At 35.4% G+C, this 24,568-nt stretch overlaps 1 protein-coding gene across 1 annotated transcript in view; it reads right to left on the bottom strand.

Moving 5' to 3' along the window:
* Window positions 1-245: 245 nt before the first annotated feature.
* Window positions 246-24,568, bottom strand: part of ZDHHC2 (zinc finger DHHC-type palmitoyltransferase 2) — a 69,826-nt gene continuing 45,503 nt past the window's right edge. The window contains exons 7-13 of the mRNA XM_010374469.2: window positions 21,036-21,156; window positions 18,701-18,833; window positions 13,203-13,329; window positions 12,773-12,865; window positions 7,585-7,697; window positions 5,694-5,768; window positions 246-2,697 (exon numbers count right to left, since the gene is read on the bottom strand). Of these exons, the coding sequence (XP_010372771.1) occupies window positions 5,728-5,768; window positions 7,585-7,697; window positions 12,773-12,865; window positions 13,203-13,329; window positions 18,701-18,833; window positions 21,036-21,156 (628 nt within the window). The 3' untranslated portion in view covers window positions 246-2,697; window positions 5,694-5,727. The remainder of the gene's footprint in view (window positions 2,698-5,693; window positions 5,769-7,584; window positions 7,698-12,772; window positions 12,866-13,202; window positions 13,330-18,700; window positions 18,834-21,035; window positions 21,157-24,568) is intronic.

Here is a 24,568-nt window from a genome sequence, read left to right as displayed (position 1 = left end):
GTTGTCTATTGGTTACAGTGTACTTTTTATAGTCTGTTTCTAATTGTCCTCAGAATCACTGAACTACTATGAAGTAAATACCTTATCTTCTCACCACCCCTCCCCCAAAGACCTATGTTACGACTACACTGAAGACATGAATTTTGCCATTAGTAGCTCTAATAAACTATTAGGAAAATGTATGCTTAAAATAATTTATATTGTCAGTGCAAAGGCAATTTCTTATAGACAGGTAATGAAGGTGATCAACCACTTTAGTAGGGTATATTAGGAGTGAATTCACGGATATGAACTTCCTTGAATGCATCATGATTGTATTCAGATGCAACAGTTCTTTAATACATCTTTGAAATAACAATCCTCTTCCCTACATAATAGCAAATAACTAATGTATATGAAACATTGGTACACTATTTTTAATGCAAAATTTCTTAAATCTTGATTCCTATATAGTAAAATCTATAAAAACAAGAAAAATCAAAATTATCAGTTTAATGGACAATAAGGACAGTTGAAGTACGTGTCTTCAAGTTCGAGTTAAGCCATTAAATTTTTTAAAGCAAATACTTAAAGGTAAATTTTATATAAATATGTACAAAATGTAGATCTATTTATTAAGCACTTTGTTCACTCAGGTAAATTTGTATTGCATATCTAATAAGATATGCAATCATCTCCAAAAATTATAACTCCTATAATTCAAAACAAAACAAAACAACCCTTTAAAGGTTATTCACTGTATGAAAACAGAAAGGGAACAATTACAACAATGAAATTGTTTTAACTTTTTCAAATCTGATTCTAATGTGCATTGACATATATTTAATTGTATAAAAGACTGGGGGAAGGGGCGTAACAGTACTCTAGCAGAGTAAAGGATAAAAATCCCTCTTTTTCCCCTAGCTTCCAGTTTGACAAGAGGGAATACTTAATCGAATCCTGTCCACCAAAACAGCTAATAGTACTGTGCTTTGGGAAAAAAAACCTGACTTCATATAATTCTTAATTCATCCTGTGCTGCTGTTGGTTTTAAGACTTCTAGCAGTAGCTATACGTTCCAGTCTGGCACTTCAGGTATTTTTTTAAATGACCAAAACGTGCTCTAAAATGAAAGTTAAAATGTTATCATATTTTCTAAGATTTCTTGAAGCAGATTGTCAGATGAAACTCGTTAGCTTAAAACAAATCTCTAAAAGACTGCAGATTTTTCTGTTGTTCAAAGAATTGCACTCTGACTATAAAATGGACTTGGCTGACATTGTTTCCTCCATAAGCACAATTAATATAAAACTATACTTTTAGGAAGGATAAGTAATTGCAATGATCCTTTATTCCATTATCCTCTGGCCTTCTAGTTTATTTTGTGTTGAATGTTTGGTTTAACAAAGATTTTGAAAAGTTTATCACCATATTCTCTTGGATTAAATACCAATTAGTTGGTCCAGTTTTAAAAGGTAATCTGCTTTAAATTCTCAAAATCAGTACCAAAAAAAAACATACAGAGTATTATTCTAATTGTTAACATTTACATAAATTATACTGGACTCAAGAAAACTTTTTTTAAATAGTGCATACAAGGCACAAGAGCTTATCATATTGACTGAAGCTGAACATTCTGGCATCAACAAACACACCATTTTAGTTTATCTCAAACTAAATTTCCAAACAGCATCCATTTTAGTTCATGTTGAACTAACTTTCCAAAAGTTTTATGATTTTTGATGATTTGCATAATTTAATCTTAATAGGTGTTTAAGGAAAAATATAGTTTACCTGTCATAATTTTGATGAGATGAGAAACAAATAATACAGATATCACTGGAGGATAAATCTGTTGACCTATTAGGAATTCTTAAGAGAAATTCAATATTTTTACTATGTTCAACAGGAGAAATAATCTAAAAAGAGATTTTTAAAAAGCCAAACAAAAGAATGTCATAAAACAATCTTCATAATTGCTATCATAAATTTCCCAACTTAAGAAGATTAGAAGAGATGAAAATATATTTCTGATGTAATAGAAATGTACTGTATTCGGACAAAACTATTCCAGCCAACTGCTTTAAGAGGGAGCTCAAGCTTCAATGTCCACACATTTTCCAGCAGAGAACAAGGGCTGGATTTAACTGAGGCAAAAATGGCTGAAGATCTTCAACTGCAGGCCACCTGGACTCTGTAATGAATTTTCATAATTATCACAGTTCACTCAGTCTGAGGCTGGATTCACACCAGAGGAACAAAAACAAGTATGCTTTGCCACTTCCACCTTCTTAAAGGTAACAAGTTTTATGAATAACGCTTATCATTATAATGTGACTTGAAATCTCTGAAATCTTAATATCTTAATAGTCTCCATTTTCAGATTCAGAAGATCAGATCATTAATGGACTTTCTACGTGATAAACTGTGCTACCCATGTATTTGGGTAAAAGCTGGTCCTCGAATTTATTCCAAGTTTTTCAGAGAAGATGTTTTCCCTGTTGATTAATAAACCAGAACTACTTTTAATATTTAATAGGAATTTGTATTAGTTGTAACAATGTGTGTATTGGGTCCAAAACATGTTATATTTTAAGCAATGGCTTGGAGATAACTGATCAATTCATATTCTGCATTTCCAGCCAAAGGGATATAGGCACAACTGACCAGTGGCACCTTCCTGTGGGAAGCCTCTTCCATCATCTACAGCATTGATACCTTGAAATGAAACAGAAAACATGAAACTACTGTGTTACCCATAAACATGCAAAATGAACCAACTCATTTCATAATCTGTTTCAATGGCATCCCTCATTCAAAACTGTTTACTATGCTAGCAGGCTCAGTAGATGTGTTCTTAAATACAGACCTCTACATCAATACTGCTCAAACTTTAATATGCATATACAAGAGAGGATCCTATTAAAATGCAAAAAAAAAAAAAAAAAAAAAATGCAGACTCTGATTCAGTAGGTCTAGGGTAAGGCCTAAGATTCTGCATTTCTATCAGTCTTCCAGGGCATGACAATGTTGCTGGTTTGGGGCTACAATGTGAGTGGCAGGGTTCTGTGTTGTTAGCTCTGCATTCATCTGAGGCTGAATGGAGTTGAGGAGTGGCAACTGAGTCGGGAAGAACATCTAGGGAAATGAATTTGAAATTTCATGTGCATAGAAGCACAACTTTTTGTTTTGTTTTGTTTTTCGAGACAGGGCCTCACTGTCGCCCAGGCTGGAGTGCAGTGATGCGATCTTGATCTCAGCTTACTGCCAATTCCGCCTCCCTGGCTCAAGCCATCCTCTCATCCTCCCACCTCAGCCTCTGGAGTGGCTGGGACCACAGGCACATGCCACCACACCCAGCTAATTTTTTTTCTTTTTGTATTTTTGGTAGAGATGGTATTTCACCATGTTGTTCAGGCTGGTCTTGAACTCCTTAGCTCAAGCAATCTGCTTGCCTTGGCCTCCCAAAGTGCTGAAATTACAAGTATGAGTCACCACGCCCGGCCAGCATTTTTTTATTTATACCATGTGACAGGAAAGGTTGGAAAGCTAAATTTAATTTACTTTTCAGTACTAACTATGGGTTTAGGCACATTATAACCATCTGGAAACTGCTGAACAAACAAATATTTTATAAAAAGGTGACATCATTTACTAATGTAGTTCAAAAATAGGAGAAAAAAATATGAAGTTCTTTTGTTTGTTTGTTTTTTAAGAGTCTTGCTCTGTCACCCAGGCTCCCAGGCTGGAGTGCAATGGCGTGATCTCAGCTCACTGCAACCTCTGCCTACCGGGTTCAGTCGATTCTCCTGCCTCAGCCTCCTGAGTAGCGGGGATTACAGGCACGCCACACCACACCCGGCTAATTTTTGTATTTTTAGTAGAGACGGGGTTTCACCATGTTCGTCAGGCTGGTCTTGAGCTCCTGACCTTGTGATCCACCCGTCTCAGCTTCTCAGAGTGCTGGGATTACCAGGCATGAGTCACCGTGCCCGGCCAATATGAAGATATTTAATATAAATTAGGCACATCAATATCAGACTATTATTTGATATAAATACAGTTTGAATGAATTGCAAATCTGAGATGCAAAGCAGGAAAAAATTATTTTTAAAACTCTAGTGTCTTATTAGCTACTTTAGGGAAAATTAAGAAAACAAAACATACTGGTTATATCAATAGAATAGAAACATTACATCAGAAATGTTTGGGAAGACCAGGATCAGGGGTACATTTTTAGATCTATAGCACTGATTCATGCTGCCGTTTTGTGATTATGACTACTAATGTCATATTTGAATTAATAAAATCAAGTTTCTGTCAGATTTTTAATTTCAATGTTTTTATTTTGTCACTTATCCGTCCAATGTTGAGAACCTACTATGTGTCTGGCATTGTGCAGGGTGTTGGAGATAAACACAATGCTGGTATTGTGTCAAAATACTGGGAACTCTCGATGGCTTTTATATATTACCGTGTAACTGTAAAACGCTTAACACACAAAAAAATTCCTAATAGCACTGACCTTAAAAACAACAGTTATTGTAACTGATAATTTCAAAATATTGAAAAAAATCCTGTGAAATTCTGTTTTACAGAACTATGTTCTCTTTAATATGTTATTTGTGGTATTGGCTAGTGACTCATATTTGCTATAGTTCCATTCTAAAATTACATTCATAGTTCCATTCTAAAATTATTTTCAGAAATATAATAATGTGTCTTTGCTATTTTAATCAAATTCAGATTAAATTTTCACTATTTTAGCAGTTATGGTCCGGTATTCAGAGCTGATCCTGATCTTCCCAAAATCGGATACTAGTCAGCTGGCAAATTGCCAGATCAGCATTTTGCTCTTACAATACATAGCTAATTTATCAAAACCAAAACAAATAAAAACATATATCTATGAACTTTGATGCAAATCATTTTGTTTTACAAATGAATCTCTTGCTTTTCATAGACTTCAGGATTCTAGATTGCAGTTTTGTAAATAGAGAGTTATCTTACTACCTTTAATATTCAGCTCTGTAAATTGTTTATTATATAGTTGTTTGTTCCAAAGGGGTTCCTTATTGTACCTTTTTATTGACTGCAGGCTTACAAACAGATCATATGTTAAAGAAACTGATTTGGAACTGCTGGTTTTTTTAAAAAATACGGTTTAAAGAAAATGATTTGGAACACCTATTATTTTAAGGTTAACACATGCTATGAGGCCCTACTATGACCCAAAAATGGGAATGACAGTGTGCTAATGAGTACTTTAATGAGATATAATTATATTGCACTTAGACTCAGTGAGAGTTTCCTAATGGATGGTCAAGGATATGACCACTGTATATATTCTGAAAAATGAAGAAAAATTAAAAATAATTATTCTAATTTCTAATTTCACTTTATAAGTGACAAGATAATTTTTACGTATAGTTCAGGATTTTAGGATTGATCCCTGCCACTTAATGCATTACTATAAAATGACTTTTGTTCATCAACTTATTTCTATAATTAATCAAGTTAACCTAAATACCAGCTAATACTGAAGCTAGGTCTGTGCTCAGAAGCCTCAGTATGGCTAATGCAATCTCACAAGTCGGGTAAAAGATCTTCTATATAAGTCACTCATAAATTAATAAAAATGTTTATGGAAACTATTTACCCTAAGAAAATTAGAAGACTGTTAAAAATATAAAATAAAGGGAAAATCATCGTACTTTTGTAAATTGTGAATTTATCTTGCTTGAAGAGTTAAGTCTCATTCTCCATGGTTAATGCAGGATTGCTCATACCTTAATGAAAGAATATAAGTTAGCATTTTTGGTTGCTTTTGAACAAATAAGCAACAACTTGTTATTCATCTATGAATTATGAATCCCTTGGTAGACTTCCAAAGGTGCCTTGTACGTAATAAGGGTATATATAAGATGGTTATATAGAAACACACATACCCCTTACACAGTGTCAGTTACAACCACTATCTCTCTCTCCCACACACACAAAACACTAAAAACAAATATACATCTGAGGAAGTAGAGGAACACAATAATGAAAGATACATTGACCCACACTGCTCACATCAGCTTATGTCGAAGTTTCCAAATTCTTCCTCTACCAACCTCATTCTAGTCAAACCAATCTTTGAGCACTTTCTCACCTCATTTTTCTTGTTTCTTTTCCTTCCTATACATTATCTTTTAAACTTTAAATAGTTCTTCATTTCATCCAACTAACAAAAAAATTAATCGAACATGCCGAAGAATTGAAGAACAGCACGTGAAAATCAAGAAACCACTGCTATGTTAATACAAAGTATGTAAGATGAAACGTGAATCCCTTCTGGACGAAGAGGAGTTACTTTTTTTCCACTTCTCAATAATTGACCCGCAACTATTCCTCACTTCTCTGCCTCTAAGGAAACTGATGGATTCAAAGAACAAATTGGTGTCATCAAATTTTGTTTAGGCAATGCCTATTCCTTGCCATAGATTAGAAAGTGAAATGGCATGTTTGAAGGTCGAGAGAGTGACCAAATTATGAAAAGTCAAATCATGGGACTCTCTGGGAGGAAAATATATTTGTTAAAAATAAGGCTATTTAAAGAAAGCTTATATTTTAAGAGAAGATGACTGATAATATATGAAATAATGACTAGAATATTTACTTGGGATCATCCATTTGTTTTTCACTACCACTAAATCCCAGAGGTTTCTTCAAACTCTCATGCTGTCTGACTTTGGTTCATTACACTTTAAAACGTTGACCAGTTTATTTGAAAAGACTAGAAACGAAGGAGAAAAGGTTAGTAGTAGTCAGTCTGAAGATTTTCTGGCTAATAACACCTTAATCATAGATGTATGGCTTTAACCCCTTTATGTGGACACCACACATATGCATGTATGATCACCCTATTTTGTCTACTCCTTACCAACACTGAGAAATAGGTAGTCTTTGGAAAAGAAGGAAGCTAAGTCTAAAAGATGTTGGGTAACGTAACAAATATTACACACTACTGGGAGTCTAAATTAGGATTTTTAAATCAGGTCTGACTTCGAAGCCTTGCTTGTTCCTTGCTAATAAACTACACTGACTGAAGAAAACAAAAGATTAAAATCAACAACAGTAACAAGAGGAATGTGAGTGGGACATGAAGAAATCTCAGGCAGCTGAAGTTATGGTAATTACACAATAACTTTACTCAGACATTTTGAAATTGGACAGAAATCTCGGAATAAAAGAACTGAATAATTTAAGGTCCTTTTCAGTAGATATTTTTCTACTATCTGATTTGATTGTCATTTTTTTCACTTTTATACTTTATATTTTGAATTTACTTCTATCATTTTACTTGAGGAATGTGATAAAGATTTGGTTCTTCAAACAGAAAAAAGGCAATGCAGATCCATCTTTCACAAAATGATTTTCTGCTGCTAACAGGTATTAACGAACCTCATGAATAGTCCTTTGAAAATAACTCTGAATTTAGAATGGGACTCTGACTCCAAACTAAGAAAAAGTCTGTAGGTAATATAATGGATTTTTTTTTAACCACGTTTAACTTCTAAAAATAAAATATATCAAAAGATAGCCAAACAAGCACACCCTTACCTGCTTTGCATTTTCCTGGGTTTGTGCTGATCTCCGTCCAAGACTGAGAATCAGTAAGAAGGTGGCTCTGGGACTCTCTCAATGGCTTTGCAGGAAACTGATGGTTCTCGGGACTGAATAATAATTGAATAATCATCAAAAGCATCATAAGCTAATTTTTGATAGTAAAGTTGATTGTTTCTCAATGTATGGAACCAAAACCACTTGCAATGCAAAATGATTGCAGGAGGTACACAAAATAATGTGGGGAATACAAGAAGAAGACATTAAATAGCACTGACTAGTGGTGAGAAAAGTGTTCTCTCTTCAGTCTCTTTTCCTTCTTCTGCTTACGATAAGATGACAATCTCTAACAGTGGCAAATCTCCAGAGAATAGTCCTCAACCCCAGGCTTTAGCAGGTAGTTAGAACTTAATAATAGTATTTTATTATCAATTTTATGTATGTATTTATGTTTGAGGCAGAATCTCACTCTGTTCCCCAGGCTGGAGGGCAGAGGTGCAGTCATAGCCTCAACCTCCTTGGCTCAATCAATCCTCCCCTATCAGCCTCCCGAGTAGCTGGGACCACACCACCACGCTCAGCTAATTATTTTGTTTTGTTTTTTGTAGAGTGGTCTCCCTGTGTTGCCCAGTCTGATCACAAACGCCTGGCCTCAAGTGATCCTCCTGCCTTAGCCTCCCAAAGTGCAAGGATTACATTCATGGGCCACCACCCCTGCCCTATTTTTAAAGTTATATTCTATTTATAGAAAGTTATGCCAGTTTTTCATTTATGAGAGTGGTATAAACTTTGGTTTAAAAATAAGCATAAGTGCCAATTTAAATACAGAAAACTATTAATTTTGTAAGTGATATGTGGATATGGAAGAAAATATGAATGTCATGGTAGGAAGACAAAGTGGAAGAAAAAGTGGCCTATAGCTTCTAAAGTGGCCTAAATGGTCTTGAACACAATTCTCTCTATCTTCTTCTGTAAAACTGAAACACAAAGTTCGAGCAAACTATCTTGTAGGAATATAAAAAACATCTGAAATTATCAGGTCTTACAAACCCAATGTTCAGTCTGGGGAGTGAGGAGTCTTGTAAGAAGTATTTTCTTTAGAATTTAGGTGGAAATGCCATACATCAACATATTGGATGGCATGAAAAAATATACATAAAAATATTTCACTTAGGAAACATTATTGGCATAGAAACTATTAGTGATGTTTTAGAATGTTCTGAAATAGTAATTGTAATAGTATTCAAAAGAAAAAGCTACTTAAAATTCTTTCAAGAATAATTTCACATATTTGAGTTCAATTATATATAGTAACTATTATGTTTTTAAAGGATATATGGGTATGCTTTTTCTTCTTAATTACCTCATATCTAAAATTTTAGAATACTTCAATTTTGTGTAGCTTTAACAACTCCTTATTAAGATTTTGGAGGTAAATCTTAAAAAATAGAAAACAGCCTATCTCCATACAGGTTTAAATATATTATACAAAATATCTTACTTTAACTATTACTCTTCAAGAAAGGGACCATATAACAGGTACAGAAGACTAACTAGATCCTGGTTTAGGGACTCTGAAGATTCATTACTGCTAATAGGACTCTAGCAAAGGGCAAGAATCCATTCATTCAACAATATTTATTGAGTACCTGTCACTTTAATAAACAAAGTCATTGTTCTCATGGAAATTTCACTGTTATTGAGGAAGAAAAATAAATTTTGTGTGCGTGTGTGTGTGTGTGTATATATATGTGTGTGTATATATATGTGTGTATATACACACACACACACACACACATATATACACACACACGAATGAAATAAGTCAGGTGGTAATAAGAGCTATAACAACCGAAAAAATCAGGCTGGGCACAGTGGCTCACGCCTGTAATCCCAGCACTTTAGGAGGCTGAGGCAGGTGGATCACTTGAGGTCAGGAAGTTTGAGACCAGCCTGGCCAACATGGTGAAACCCCATCTCTACTAAAAATACAAAAATTAGCCAGGCATTGTGCTGTACATGTAATTCCAGCTACTGGGGAGGCTGAGGCAATAGAATTGCTTGAACCTGGGAGACAGAGGTTACAGTGAGCCGAGATTGCATCACTGCACTCCAGACGGGGTAGCAGAGTGAGACTCTGTCTCAAAAAAAAAAGAAAGAAAGAAAAAATCAGTGTAACAGGAAGTGGCAGAGAAAGTTACTATTTTACAAAGGGTTATCAAAGACTGCCTCTATTCTGAAGTTACGCCTGAACAGAATATAAATGAAGAGAAGACACAGCTCACCCAGATCTGGAGGAAGAATGGCAAGGAAAGGGAATTAGCAAGGACAAGGCACTACATAAGGAACATGCTTGGTCCATGTGAGAAACAGCAAGATCTGTGTGTCTGAGGATTGTGAGTGAAAGGAAAGTAAAAACAATGGCATCCAAAAGGCCAAAGTGAGAGGATTGCTTGAGCCCAGGAGTTTGAGGCTGCAGTGAGCTGTGATCACAGAACTGCACTCCGGCCTGGGCAACAGGCTGTTAATAGAGACAGGAAGACCCTGTCTCCATTAAAAAAAAAAAAAAAAAAAAAAAAAAAAAAAAAAATGTAATCCCAGCACTTTGGGAGGCCGAGACGGGCGGATCACGAGGTCAGGAGATCGAGACCATCCTGGCTAACACGGTGAAACCCCGTCTCTACTAAAAATACAAAAAAACTAGCCGGGCGAGGTGGCGGGCGCCTGTAGTCCCAGCTACTCGGGAGGCTGAGGCAGGAGAATGGCGTAAACCCGGGAGGCGGAGCTTGCAGTGAGCTGAGATCTGGCCACTGCACTCCAGTCCGGGCGACAGAGCGAGACTCCGCCTCAAAAAAAAAAAAAAAAAAAAAAAAAAAAAGAATGACTGTTTGGGGTCAGATCGGACGGTCTTGTTAAGTGATGGAACGGACATTCATTAGCTTTTATTCTGAGTAAGATGGGAAACTAACAGAGCTTTCAGCAGAAGAGTGACACAATCTGACTTATATTTTGAAGGGAAAATAGATTAGACTGGGGCAAAAATGTTAGATCAGTTAGAAAACTACTGAACTAATCCATGGGAGCAGGGATGATGGCTAGGACCAGGAAAGACGCCTTGTAGGTCATTAGAAAGTATTCAGAATATAGATATACTTTAAAGAGACATCTGATAGGATTTGCAAATGCAGTAAATACAAAGTAACTGAAAGAGAGGAATCCAGGATGACCCCACAGTTTCTAGCATGAACACATGGGAGAATGGAGGTCACTAATACTGATATATGGAAGCATGGAGGAGATTCCGGTTTAGGGTGGTGACGAGGGTACACATGGCTGGGAATCAAATTCAAAGTTCTGCTCTGAACCTGTTTATTTGGAGACGATTTTTAGGTGTCCAAGTGGGTATGTCAAGTAGACAGCAAGATATTCAACTCTGGAGCACAGAAGAGAACAGAACTTGCCACGAAAATTTTATATGGGCTAAACATGGGAGATAGTAGAATTCTACAGAAGAAAGAGACTTTAGCTGTCTAAATCTGACCTCAACATTCAAAGGAAACAGAGGCCTCAAAAGATTACTTCTTCAAGATCACCTAGTTGGGTAACAGTGTCAGAACTACGATTTCTGCCAAATCTCATGGTGCCCTTAGTGGAAGGAGAAATATTATCTCTAAAACCAAAATAATTTCTTAAATTATTTAAAAAACACAAAGGGCAAAAAAGTATTATAAACTACTACTGAATTTTGTAAAAGCTTGAAACATATTCTGAATAATTTATTAAAACTAGTTTTTTCTGCACTGAGGTATATGAAAAACCATAAACATTTAGCTCTGTGGGATTTTCAAGGCCAAATGCACAAGGCATGATCTAGTAAAAAACTCTGATGCCCTTGAATGTCCCTGTGAAATATATACACCGGGCACCATCACTAACTGGTAGGGTCTGGCCTGTACGTAGCTCACTCTAGGGATGGGGTGACAAATACCTTTCATCTCTTTTGACAATTGAAAAGGATTTTAAATATAAATTCCTTTTAAATTTAATTCCCAATTTAAAAGGGGAGAGGCAGGAGGATCGCTTGATCCTGGGCGGTCATGCTACAGTGAGCCATGATCACTCCACTGCTCTCCAGCCTTGGTGACAAGTGAGACCTTGTCTCAAAACTAAAATTAAACAAACCAACAAACAACAACAACAAGTACTTTAGAATGGCTACCAGGAACACCGCCTTGAGGTTTATGGGGTCATTCCAGGCACCCTAGGAAAAGGTACTGTGATCAGTAAGAAATGTTCAATATGGAGTGTTGGTGTGGATTACTGTGTATGTGGCACTGAAGCAACTAAGAAAAGCTCTAACATTTAATGAAGAATTATGGTTATGCTTTTGCTACTGGCTTTCATTTAAAAATTAGAGGAATGGTTATACTCAAATCTGTCACAAAGATATAAAAATTGGTGTTTCAAACCATTGGAAATTCATACATAGCATTTTAAAAGTTTAAGTAATTTTTCCTTTTGCCAGTTAGTAGCACATTCAGAATCAAATGTCAGGTCTTTCCAAGGCCAACCTCAAATTCTTGATAGTCTGGAATCAAAACAAACTTAAAGCTGGAGCAAAATCCTCCAGACAAAGAATTTCCAAGACTCTGGCTTCTCTCTCCACAGAAATGGCTCAGATAATCTTTACAGGTCTTTCAAGGGCACTAAGCCCATAATATACATTAAAATGGAACTGTCAAGAAGGTGTCTGGAGATCGATTTGATTTCCAAAAGCCTCAAGTTTCTTTACCAGTTATCACAGAGAGGAAAGACACGGCGGGTCAGGGGCAATTTTACCCTGTCTGCCTAACTGAGCAGTGGGTAGCTAAGTTTGACTTACATTTTTTTTTTTCTTTTAAGCACTACATTTAAAAAACAAGATTTCAGTCAACCAAAATGTATAGAGAATTAACACCTTTTTACTCACACTTAGACTAATAACACCATTTTACAAGTATAATTGAAGCTTCTAATGTATCTCTCCTCAATCATACTTTCTTTTTTCCCTCATTTTAAGTGGAAACCATTGCAGGAAATTCTCTTATGGTCTTAATTTTTTTTCAAAGGAACATGTAACCAAAAGACACAATATGGTAAAATATATTATTTGAAAGCAAAATGAAAAAAAAATATATGAGATTACTTTTTAGCTGTGGAACTCAGCCCTGCGGGAGTAGATGGTTGTTCAGGATCCTGGTTAACAAGGCAAGTTGGAAAGGAGCAGCCATCACCTAGACTAGAATTAAAATAAAAATTTAGAACTGAACCACACGAAAGACAACAGAGTGAAACCCTGCCAAAATGCTGATGTCCGAGAGTGGGACATGCTATACTATGGGCAAAAAAAAAAAAAAAAAATGTGTATTAGACACTGAGTTTAACATAGTGTTTAGGAAGATGATGAATTCACTGACTTCCACGTGATATTATAGTGAATCAAAGAACAATACTTTTAAAAAATAAGAGTTCCTACACAGAATTACAAGCCTATGGAACTAGAGGCTTTTCCTGAAACTATCTTTTGCTGTATTATTTTCATTAGTTAAAGCCTGAAAATTTTCACAAAAGAGTACCTTGAAAAAATGGGTAGCAACCAGTACTTCTTCTCATCACCAAAAACTTGTCGCATGTTTTTACTGAAACCCAAGCTGAATCCATTCTTATCTGTTCCATGTCGAAATACTGGACTTCTGAATGCCTCTAAAAAAGATGGTAAAGGAATCACATGAGTAAAAAACGTATTTACTAGTAATCCTGAATATTCAGCAATAACTGAAGTAAATGAAGAAACTGCAAAGCAATGGCTAGCTGACTGTGAGTGCTTATGTGCCTATCAACAGCCCTGAAATATAGGGTGTCCATTCTGTTTTAAAATATCATAAGATGTATCTATTTTAATTGTAAAATATGCCTTTGTATTATAATAGTACATGTGCATTGCAATTTTCTGATTGCAGAAAATCAGAAAATACAAACTAGCAAATAAATTAAAACTGCATCTTCTGAATCTTTTGAACAATGGATAAATCGATGGATTCACAGATATAGATATACAAATCTACAGGTGTATTTTTTAAAAAAAACCAAAATGAGACAATGTTTTACATACATTCTACAACCTTTGTTTTTAAGTAAATCCATTTTTTTTTTTTGAGTTAGGGTTTCACTCTGTTGCCCAGAGTGGAGTACAGTAGTATGATCATAGCTCCCTGTAGCCTCGAATGCCCAGGCTCAAGCAATTCTTCTGCCTCACCCTTCCAAGTAGCTGGAGTAACAGGTGCTATGCCACCATGTCTGGCTAAGCATTTTCCAATTTCGCTGAAATTGGTTCTCATCTAATACAATTTTTCCAGCTGACTATAAAATGTACTTTTTGAACTAGTCTGTCCAAACCAGGATCCAGTCCAGAACCATGTATTGCATTTGGTGATGCTCATTCTGCATATGAAAGCTGGTTCACAGAGGCTCTGGGACTTGCCTAAGGTCACACAACAAACACACAGAGAGTGAGACTTGAATAAGGTCATCAACATTCCTTCAAAAATACTACATTTTCTTCTTGAATCATGCTGAAATGCAAAATCTAACATTTTATTTTTGGAATATGAACATGGAGGTATAATGACTTTTCTCCATTATATTAAAAAGCAAAATCTAACCAGAAGAATTAGGCACTATGAAAAAATGTGGTCATTTGCAAGATCCTTAGCATTCTTCATCCTAGGATATACAGTTTTTTCTAAAACATTTCATAGGACCATATTATCCAGGGGAAGTCCTTTCAGTGCTACAAGTTAAATCTAGAAGTTTCCAGAAGTTAAAAACCTCTAGAAACAATAAATTTACTTTTGACGAATTATAATTTAACTGCCTAACACATAATTTGAAATAAAATTCCTGGGCTTAGAAATTACTTTATCAGTATTTTCACCCTAATAGTATTTGGTGTAATGATTTCATTTCAGAATTCCGTAATGTTTCATTTCAGAATACTGAAAATGAACACTAATTGACTACGCACTGTCATTAATCCTCATTGCATATTATAATAACCGAAGCTCACAGCTTGGAGTGTCCTTTATGATCATAAGCATTTGTGGTCCTGGTTGCATTCTCAAACTCCTAACCTTGGCCTAGAAACTCTACATAGCTTAGTCCTTGCTTGCCTCTCAAACCTCATTAATGTATTTCTCAATCTTTAGCATTCTATGCTTTAGCCACATGGAGTGTTTCTCAAATATTCCTAGTTTTTTTTCTCTTTTCCTGTAGGGTCTTTTATTTTCAATTGAGGTGAAACTCACAGAGTGTAAAATTAGACTTTTTAAAGTGTTCAATAGAATGTAATATATTCACAATTTTGTGCACTTCCCACCCATATCAAATTTCTAAATATTTTCATCACTCCAAAAGAAACTCCATATCCATTAAGCTGTCACTCCCTACTCCCCCATTTCCTCATTCCCTAATAATCACTAATGTGATTTTCCTCTACAGATCTACCTATTCTGGATATTTCATAAAAATGGGAATCATATAATATGTAATCTTCTGTGATTGACTTCTTTCACTTAGCATGTTTTCAAGGTTCATCCATGTGTATCAGGACTTCATTCCTTTTTATGGTTAATATTCCATTGTATAGATATGCCACATTTCCTCCATCCTTGCTTGGATGGGCATTTAGGTTGTTTCAACCTTTTGATTATTGTGGGTAGTGCTGCTATGAACACTGGTAAACAAGTATCTCTTTCAGTTCCTGTTTTCAATTCTCTTGGTTTATATACCTAGGAGTGGAGCTGCTGGTTCATATGGTAATTCTATGTTTAACTTTTAAAAGGATTGCCAAACTGTTTTTCACAGTGGTGGCACCATTTTATATTCCCACAAGCAAAGTAGGAAGGTTTCAATTTCTCTACATCCTCACCAAGACTTTTTTTAAAAAAAATTGTAGCCATCCCAGTGAGTGTAAAGTGGTACCCCAATGTGATTTTGATTTGCATTTTCCTAATGACTAGTGATGTTGAGCATATTTTTCTGTGCTGGGATTGATCAAACAACAAATAAATGATGGAGTGAGACTTGAACGAGGTCATCAATATTCCTTTCATACTACTACATATTCTTCTTGAATAATGCTGAAATGAAAAATCTAAAATTTTATTTTCCCCATTTGTATATTTTCTTTGGAGGAATGTTTGTTTAAATGTGTATTCAAATTTTTTGCCAATGTTTTAACTGAGGTGTTTGTATCTTTTTATTGTTGAGTTACAAGATTTCTTTGCATATTCTGGATAGGAGGGCCCTTATCAGATAATGAATTGGAAATATTATTCTCCTTCTGCAGTTCGTTTTTTTACTTTCTTGTGTTTTTTAATGCATGTAACTTTTTAATTTTGATACTGTAAGTTTCCTATTTTTTCTCTGTTGCTCATGCTTTTAATGTTATATCTAAGAATTCACTGTCATATTCAAAGTCCTGAAGATTTATCCCTCTATTTTTTTCTACGAGTTTACAGTTTTAGCTCTTTCATTTAGGTCATTCATCCATTTTGACTTAATTTTTTGTATGATGTGAGGTAGGGATACAAGATTATTTTTTGCCACATGGATACTGAGTTGTCCTTGTGCAACTCAAAGATATTATTCTTTCTCCACTGGATGGTTTTGGCACCCCTGTCAAAAATCAATTGGCTAAAGATGTATGGGTTTATTTCTGGACTCTCAATTCTATTTTATTTGTCTATATGTCCATCCTTACACCAACACCACACTGTTTTGATTACTGTATGTTTTATAGTAAGTTTTGCAATCAAGAATGTGAGTCTTCCAGGTTTGTTCTTTTTTTGGTGAATACTGTTTTGATTATGTGGGGCTTCTTGCCATTTCACATGAATTTGAGAATTGCCCTTTCCATTGATGCAAAAAAAAGCCGTTAAAATTACAATGAATCTGTAAATCACTTTGGGTGGGTAGTACTGCCATCTTAACAATATAAGGTCTTCCAAGTCCATGAACATGGGATGTCTTCTTTAATTTGTTTCAACAATGTTTTGTAGTTTTCAGTGTGCTAGTAGTGTTACATGCACCTCCTTGGTAAATTTATTCCTAGCTATTTATTTGTTTAGATGCCTTTTCAAATGGAATTTTCTAGATTTCCTTTTTGGGTGGTTTACTGCTAGTGCACAGCAATATAACTGATTTTTTTCCATACTGATCTTAAATCATGCAAATTTCATATTTTGCTTATTAGCTAAGCATTTTTATTGTGAATTCCTTAAGGTTTTCTATACATAAGATCATGTTATCTGCAAATCAAAATAGTTTTACTTACTTCTTTTCAATGCCTTTGTTTCTTTTCCTTGACTAATTACTCTGGCTAGAACTGATGTACAATGTTGAACAGAAGTACTGAAAAGGAGCATCCTTGTTTTGTTTCTGATTTTAGAAAGAAGGCTTTCAGTTTTACACTGTTGTGTATGATGTTAGGTGTAGATTTCTCACAAATACCCTTTATCTCCTCATCAGGTTGAAGGAGTTCCTTATTTTTCCTAGTCTAAGTGCAATTTTTCTTAATCTTGAAAGGATGTTGGATTTTGTCAAGTACTTTTTCTGCATTAATTTTTTCCATACTGATCTTAAATCATGCAAATTTCATATTTTGCTTATTAGCTAATCATTTTTATTGTGAATTCCTTAAGGTTTTCCGTTTTTATTTCCTTCATTCTATTAATGTGGTATACTACCACTGATTGATTTTCATATATTAAACCCTACTTGCATTCCTGGGATAAATCGCTCTTGATCATGGTTGTGTAAGCCTTTTAATATGTTGCTGGATTTGGCATGCTAATATTTTGTTAACAATCGTTCCATCTATATTCATATTGGTCTATAGTTCTTGTGATGTTTGTGTCTCTGGCTTTGGTATCAGGGCAATGTTGGCCTCACAGAATGAGTCAGAAAGTGTCCCCCTCTCTTCTAATTTTTAGCAGAGTTTGAGAAGAAGTTAATTCTTCATTAAGTGTTCGGCAGAACTCATCAGTTAAGCCATTTTGTTCTGGGCTTTTCTCTTTGTTGTGAGTTTTTTTGATTACTGATTCAATCACTTTACTTCTTACAGGTCTGCTCTGATTTTCTGCTTCTTCTTGAGTCAATTTGGTAGTCTGTGTGTTTCTGGAAATGTGTCCACTTTATCTAGGTTGCCTAATTTTTTGACAGACAATAGTTCATGGTATTTTCTTAGCCTTTTTATTTCCATAAAGTCAGTAGTAATGTCCCTCACTTCCATTTCTGATTTCTGTGATGAGTCTTCTCTTTTTCTCTTGCCAGCCAAGGGATGTCGTATTTGTTGACTTTTTGAAAAAGAACCAACTATTGATTTTATTGTTTTTCTATTTTTTAATACTCTATTTCTATTATCTCCTGTCTTTATTATTTCCTTCCTTCTGCTGACTTTGGTTTTACTGTGCTCTTCTTCTAGTTCCTTAAGGTATGAAGTTATTAATAGAGGTATTTCGTTTTTAAATATAGGTATTTACAGCTATACACTTCCCTGTAAGCACTGCTTTTGCTGCCTCCGATATCTGTATGGCTTTTAAACATACATGTTCTGGCTTTTTCTATAGCTGACTTCTTAGGTTAAGTACTTTTTGTTGTGATAAGCTCTCCCTTGACCACTCATTCTACATAGGCTTCCTTCCACCATCTCCATCCTTTTATTCATACCTCAGCATCCTTTTATTTTCTTCAAAGCACTTTGCATTTTGTAATCACTTTTATGTTTGGTTATTAATTTTTGTGCCCCTCACTACACTGTTTTGCCCCTGCTCACCACTCTGTGTGTGTGTGTGTGTATATATATGCATATATGCATATATACATTTAAGAGACAATCAATATATGGAATGAGCAAATCTGTATGTTTCTAAGTGACATAACAAAAAAATAATAAGGAAAATAAGAATGATTTTTACCGCTTCAGGGCAGGTTGGCATTTAATCACATAGCAACTGTCAATGAATGTTGGTATAAGTATTTAAAGTTCTGTCAGCTACAATAATTGGATACTCACCTAATGTAGATTTATTTTTGCTGACTAGCCAACAATGATAGCCAAACAGAGAAGACAAGCTGACAGAAAACATAGCTGCAGCAAAGAATAAAAACATAATATGGAACTTGGCTTGAGTATCAGGTAGGCCATTCTATAAAGAAAGGAAGAAAATAAAATGTTTTGTCAAAGGGATATGTATTCCCCTACTTTTATAAGTAAATTAGTTAAGATTTTCTTTTGATTAAAATTTTTCTTAAATTTAATATGAAAAAAATATGTGGCTTTATTGTTAGAAGTTCAGGAAAAATATGTATACATTTCATCAGATTAAATGTTTACCAGAATATGTATATGAAAATGATATTAAAATTTGGAATAATAACTTTGTTTTTCATAACCAAATTATAGAAAATTTATGGTAGTATATGTATAAACTGTAATAGTAAGAAGCAAGATAAATGGAACTATAAAATGTAGTTTTAAATTTATTAACAGAGTATGTTTTGTTAACATACTACAGAATCCCAAATGTTTAAAAAGTTTCATTATAATGCCAGAAAATGAAGGCTAACTGGCACAATTTGGTTACTATCCTTATTGATGTTTTACGTTCCTACAAACAACAGCATCACCTAAATGAATACATATAACAACACATTCACAATAAAGCTTCAAGCTATCTTAAATAATAGGACCACAGAAAAGATCAACACCAGTGCATAACATCTGTCTAAAATAAATCTTAATATCCATGGGCTGAAACAGTCCATCTCAAAGAAAACCAGTTAGACTCTCCTTGTTTATAAATCCAAAGAGACCTGGAATGGCTCTAGAATGGAGGGGTTGGGGCTATGGACACAGAGTGAAGCACCATGGCTGCCAGGAGGTGGCTTTTCCTCACGTTTCAATACCCTGTAGTACCTGACCGATTGACACAGGTCACAAGACCTCACTGATAGTTTTCAACAGCAGCGGGTTTTTTTTTTTTTTTTTTTTTTTTGACAAACAGTGAACACTCTGATCATTCCTTTTCAAATATATTTCTGGTTTGAAACTAAAATCATCTGCAGGAAGGAGAAGCAGTGAGGTAATGTTCTCCCAGACATTCAGTAGGGATCATTTTTTAAGCTGGACACTGAAAGACTCCTTGAACGCTAGCAGCAGGTCTCTTCACTCATGTCTTTCTATGCTTAGCAACAGAACTGGCACACAGTAGGCATTCAATAACTCTTTGGTATTTAATTTGGTTCAGATCTCACATAAGTGATCTAGCAATTTAGAAATTTTTACCATAATAGAGTTAATTTAATGAAAATAATAAATCAATCCTGGCAGCAGATAAATTGATTTTTTACTGTCATTTGGTGTTCACAAGGAGGACCTCTGGATATCTTAAATCCTCAATTTTAATTTCTTTTTGCCTACATTTAAAATATATAGTGTATAAAGCCTAATCAAGAAATACTGAACAAAAACTCAGGACATTATAGGCATAAGGACATTATAGGCATAAGGACATTATAGGCATAATAGTTTAAAAAATAATCTTCTTAAACATAAAGAAAATACTTCTATTTTTAAATCCTGAAAAAATCTTTTATAGTCATCAATTCTCGTTATTCGCAGTACTTATGTTTTATAAAGTTTCCACAAGCATTGAATTTGTGAATACTGAAAAACTGCTCCTAGGGAAAACACAGGGTTAGGTTTCTACGAACTTCTGGTCGCAACATCTTTGACAACTGATCAATGCGTAACCTTGTTTTATGTGTGTTTCTGCTTAAATGAACCTTATTTAATATATATTATTGATTTGTTAATATAGAACTCATAGCTAACAGCACTATAACTCATGCCTGAATTAAGCTTATCTAATACATGTATTTTCTCCATAAGACACATCAGTTTTCTTTTGCTTAGAAACATTAGACCACACTTTAGCACTACACTTGAAGACCTTTTTTTGACAGCAAAATCACCAACAAAAAGCACAAAAATGGAAAAAAGCATGGCACTAAATAGACTGTGGAAAGCACACTTGTTTACAGTATGAGAGCTGAGGCAAGAAGGCAAAAGCGTCGTCTTGTTCAACCTCAACTGGGAATGGGCACGGGGGCAACTCAATGTTTTTGCCACTCTGCACATGTCTGCAGATGATGAAAGTTGTCAGTATTGATGTGGAGGTTACAATTACATTTTAGTGAATTAACAAATATAGAATCTGCGAATAATGAGGACTGACTGCATGTCAATGAGCTCTAGTCTATAAAATCTCTGTCTGAAATAATTCTGTCCTGCAAAGCCTACATTATTATTGTATACCAAAAAAAGAGTTACCGAGTTAATGACTTACTGTCCAAAATTTGATAAAATACTGTAAGTCTGTTGCCGCAATAAAAAGGCAGTAGAGCAGAGAATAAGCCAAGAAAAGGAGAAAGAACTTATAATTTGAAAATCCAACACAATTGTTCACCCTGTTAACAAAACAAAAACATTTCCAGTGAGTTTTACATCTTCAACCTACATGTGCATATGCTCAAGCAAGTGTTTAGCTTCCTCTCGGTTTTAATTTATTGGCATTTCTTTAAATATAACTCACAATATTTCTTTATGCATACAATCACTTAAAAATCCATTTCACTAAAAAGAAACTTGCTTCTATTTTTAAAACATGATATTTAATATCGCTTTAGCCAATCAAAAACAGTGTAACTGCATGTCATGTCAAATTACGCAAGTATGCACATCCCTCAAAGCACAGAGCCCGTGAGAAACCTCATCAGGCCAGGCAGTTTAGGTGAATTTACTAAACCCTTCCTCTATGCTATCTTTGGGTTTGATTTCCAACTATGATGAATTAAGTTAAAATTTTTCAAGTGTTCCCAGATTAGATGGAATATCTTTACAGATTACTCTTTGCATGCCATCACTGACGCAAGTGGACTGTCAAAGCATATTAAATTGGAGCTTTAAGAAAAGAAGTAGGCCAGGGAGTTAGACAGCTGGGTCAGAATGCCCATGTAACACTAAGTAATGATGCGGCCCTGAGGAAGTGAAATCATCAATTAGAATTTCATTTTCTTTATCTGTAAGTTAAACACTCTGAGGTCATTTCCAAAAGTCGGCTCTAAATACGCTATAATTCCAAACATGGAAATTTATACATCTCAGTTCTCACTCCAAAGTCGTTATCTGAGGGGGGATAACTCAAACTATTGTATCAATAAACATAAGTACAACTACAGTTCATTTTTATAGGCTTTCTTTTTGTTAAGATTTTCCTTTTTTAAAAAATTCTGTTTTATTTTATTTTACTTTAAGTTTTGGGATACAAGTGCAGGTTTGTTACATAGGTAAACGTGAGTCGTGCGCGTTTGTTGTATAGATTATTTCATCACCCAGGTATTAAGCCTAGTACCCATTCATTGTTTTGCTTAGCCCTCTTCCTCCTTCCACCCTCCTCCCTCCAAAACGCCCCAGTGTGTGTTGTTCCCTCATCTGTGTCCATGTGTTCTCATCATTTAGCTCCCACTTATAGACTTATAGGCTCACTCTCTTTCTATCAAATTTTTGATTTCCTTTTCTTAAAGACAAGGGCATTACTGGATGACCCTGTGTCAATGTGATACAACACCCATGTGGAATTGGCTAATACCTTCATGGGTTGAGTAACTTCTTGGTTAACGGGTATAATGAACCTATTAAATAGAACATACACGTTTCCGTTTCCAGTGTTCAGCCTATTGCATAGAACATATACATATTGTTTCCTTTTCTCAAATGTCCTTGTTCCCGTTCTAACGTAGGTAAAAATCACCTCACTCTCCACTGACTTAGCTACTAAGATGAAACACTTCTCTTTCTAGATTTGTAAAAATGAAACCATGTTCATGTGAAAAAAATGTTTTTACATCATCTCCCTCCAAAAATATGAGGTAAAGGGAATAGCATTAGATTTAGTAATTTTTAAACTTAAAGGTCTTACATATGGGTAAATAATTTATAAAGAAGCCACAAGTTGGCTGGGCGTGGTGGCTCACGCCTGTAATCCCAGCACTTTGGGAGGCCGAGGAAGGCAGATCACAAGGTCAAGAAATCAAAACCATCCTGGACAACATGGTGAAACTCCATCTCTACTAAAAATACAAAAATTAGGTGGGCATGGTGGCATGCGCCTGTAGTCCCAGCTACTCGGGAGGCTGAGGAAGGACAATCACTGAACCCAGGACGCAGAGGCTGCAGTGAGCCGAGATAGCGCCACTGCACTCCAGCTTGGCAACAAAGTGAGACTCCCTCTCAAAAAAAAAAAAAAAAAAGAAAGAAAAAAAAGAAGCCACAAATTGTGGGTGCACATTGTATGGAAACAGTTACATCTGCATCTCTAGAGGTTCCAGTGTGGGGATGCAAACCAACTGCTGAGGTTGTCTTTTATGGTGTTTGAATGGAATCTGGCAGGAAATAATATTGTAAACAATTAGTCTAGTCTAATTGTATCCTGTCTCAAAAGGATACAGGATATTCCCTTTGCATACTTATGTTGGTTTCAAGGGGAAAGAATGCGTAGGCAAAAGCTGGGGTGCTTTAACACTTTAGACAACATGGGTGGGCGTGGTGGCTCACACCTGTAATCCCAGCACTTTGGGAGGTTGAGGCAGGCAGATCACCTGAGGTCACCAGTTCAAGACCAGTCTGGCATGGTCTTGGTGAAACTCTGTCTCTACTAAAAATACAAAAAATTAGCCAGGCATGGTGGCGTGTGCTTGTAGTTCCAGCTACTTGGGAGGCAGAGGCAGGAAAAGTGCTTGAACCCAGGAGGCTGAGATAACGCCACCGCACTCCAGCCTGGGTGACAAGCAAAACTCCATGTCAAAAATTAAATAATAAAATAAAATAAAAATACAAAAACTAGCTGGGCATGGTGGTGCACGTCTGTAATCCCAGCTACTCGGGAGGCTGAGGTAGAAGAACTGCTTGAACTCAGGAAGCAGAGGTTGCAGTGAGCCAAGTTTTCACCATTGCACTCCAGCCTGGGTGACAGAGTGAAATTCCATCACAAAAAAAAAAAAAAAGACTTTGGACAACATAGGCGTAAATAATGACTTGTGGACTAGGAAGAGCCTGGAAGGGACAGAAAAGATTGTTTCTCTTCCTGAAGGAATAGAAGAAGTAGCTTTTGCATTAAATAATAGAGTATTTTTATAGAAAGAAAATGATTTTGATCACAGATTTTATAACAACTAATTTAGCTTTGCTTAAGAGGATGGTACAATTTGTCATATTAGAGCTAGGGACACAGGAGGTCAGTAAATAAAGACCATGTATTTTAGAGTTTAATATGTATATACGTAGAGTACGTGTGTGTATGTGTGTGTATATGTGTGTGAATATATATATATATAAAACTAGAAGAAATATAGTGATATTTATTTTGAATAATACCTTACTGTCTTCGTAACAGACAACTTTTGGCTAGACATTTTAACTGCCTATTGCTTTATAGACTCAATTTGAAAAGGAAGAAGACTTATTCTGAATCTATTTCTCCATCTAGAAAAGGAATGACTTCACATGGAGAAACAAAATGCGTTCTAAGTAAATATCCTTCTTACATTAAGTTCAGTGTAAAACACAGCTGTTGGTCCTGTTTCCAGGCAATTGCTTTCTGACTTTAAATTGGAAAAAGAACATAATACATTGGAAGGAGTGTGCCCTTTGAAGTAAGAAAAAAAAATTTCCTATGAAACTTTGAGCCCACTCTTTCTCTTTTCTGAGCCTCATTTTTTTTCCCCCGTAAAATGAGACAAATACCCAGGAGGCGGAGCTTGCAGTGAGCCAAGATGGCGCCACTGCACTCCAGCCTAGGAGACAGAGCGAGACTCCATCTCA

Source organism: Rhinopithecus roxellana, chromosome 9 (assembly GCF_007565055.1).
Source record: "Rhinopithecus roxellana isolate Shanxi Qingling chromosome 9, ASM756505v1, whole genome shotgun sequence".
NCBI lineage: Eukaryota > Metazoa > Chordata > Mammalia > Primates > Cercopithecidae > Rhinopithecus > Rhinopithecus roxellana.
Note: the sequence above shows the minus strand (reverse complement) of the source record. Positions and strands in the feature narration are given on the sequence as shown.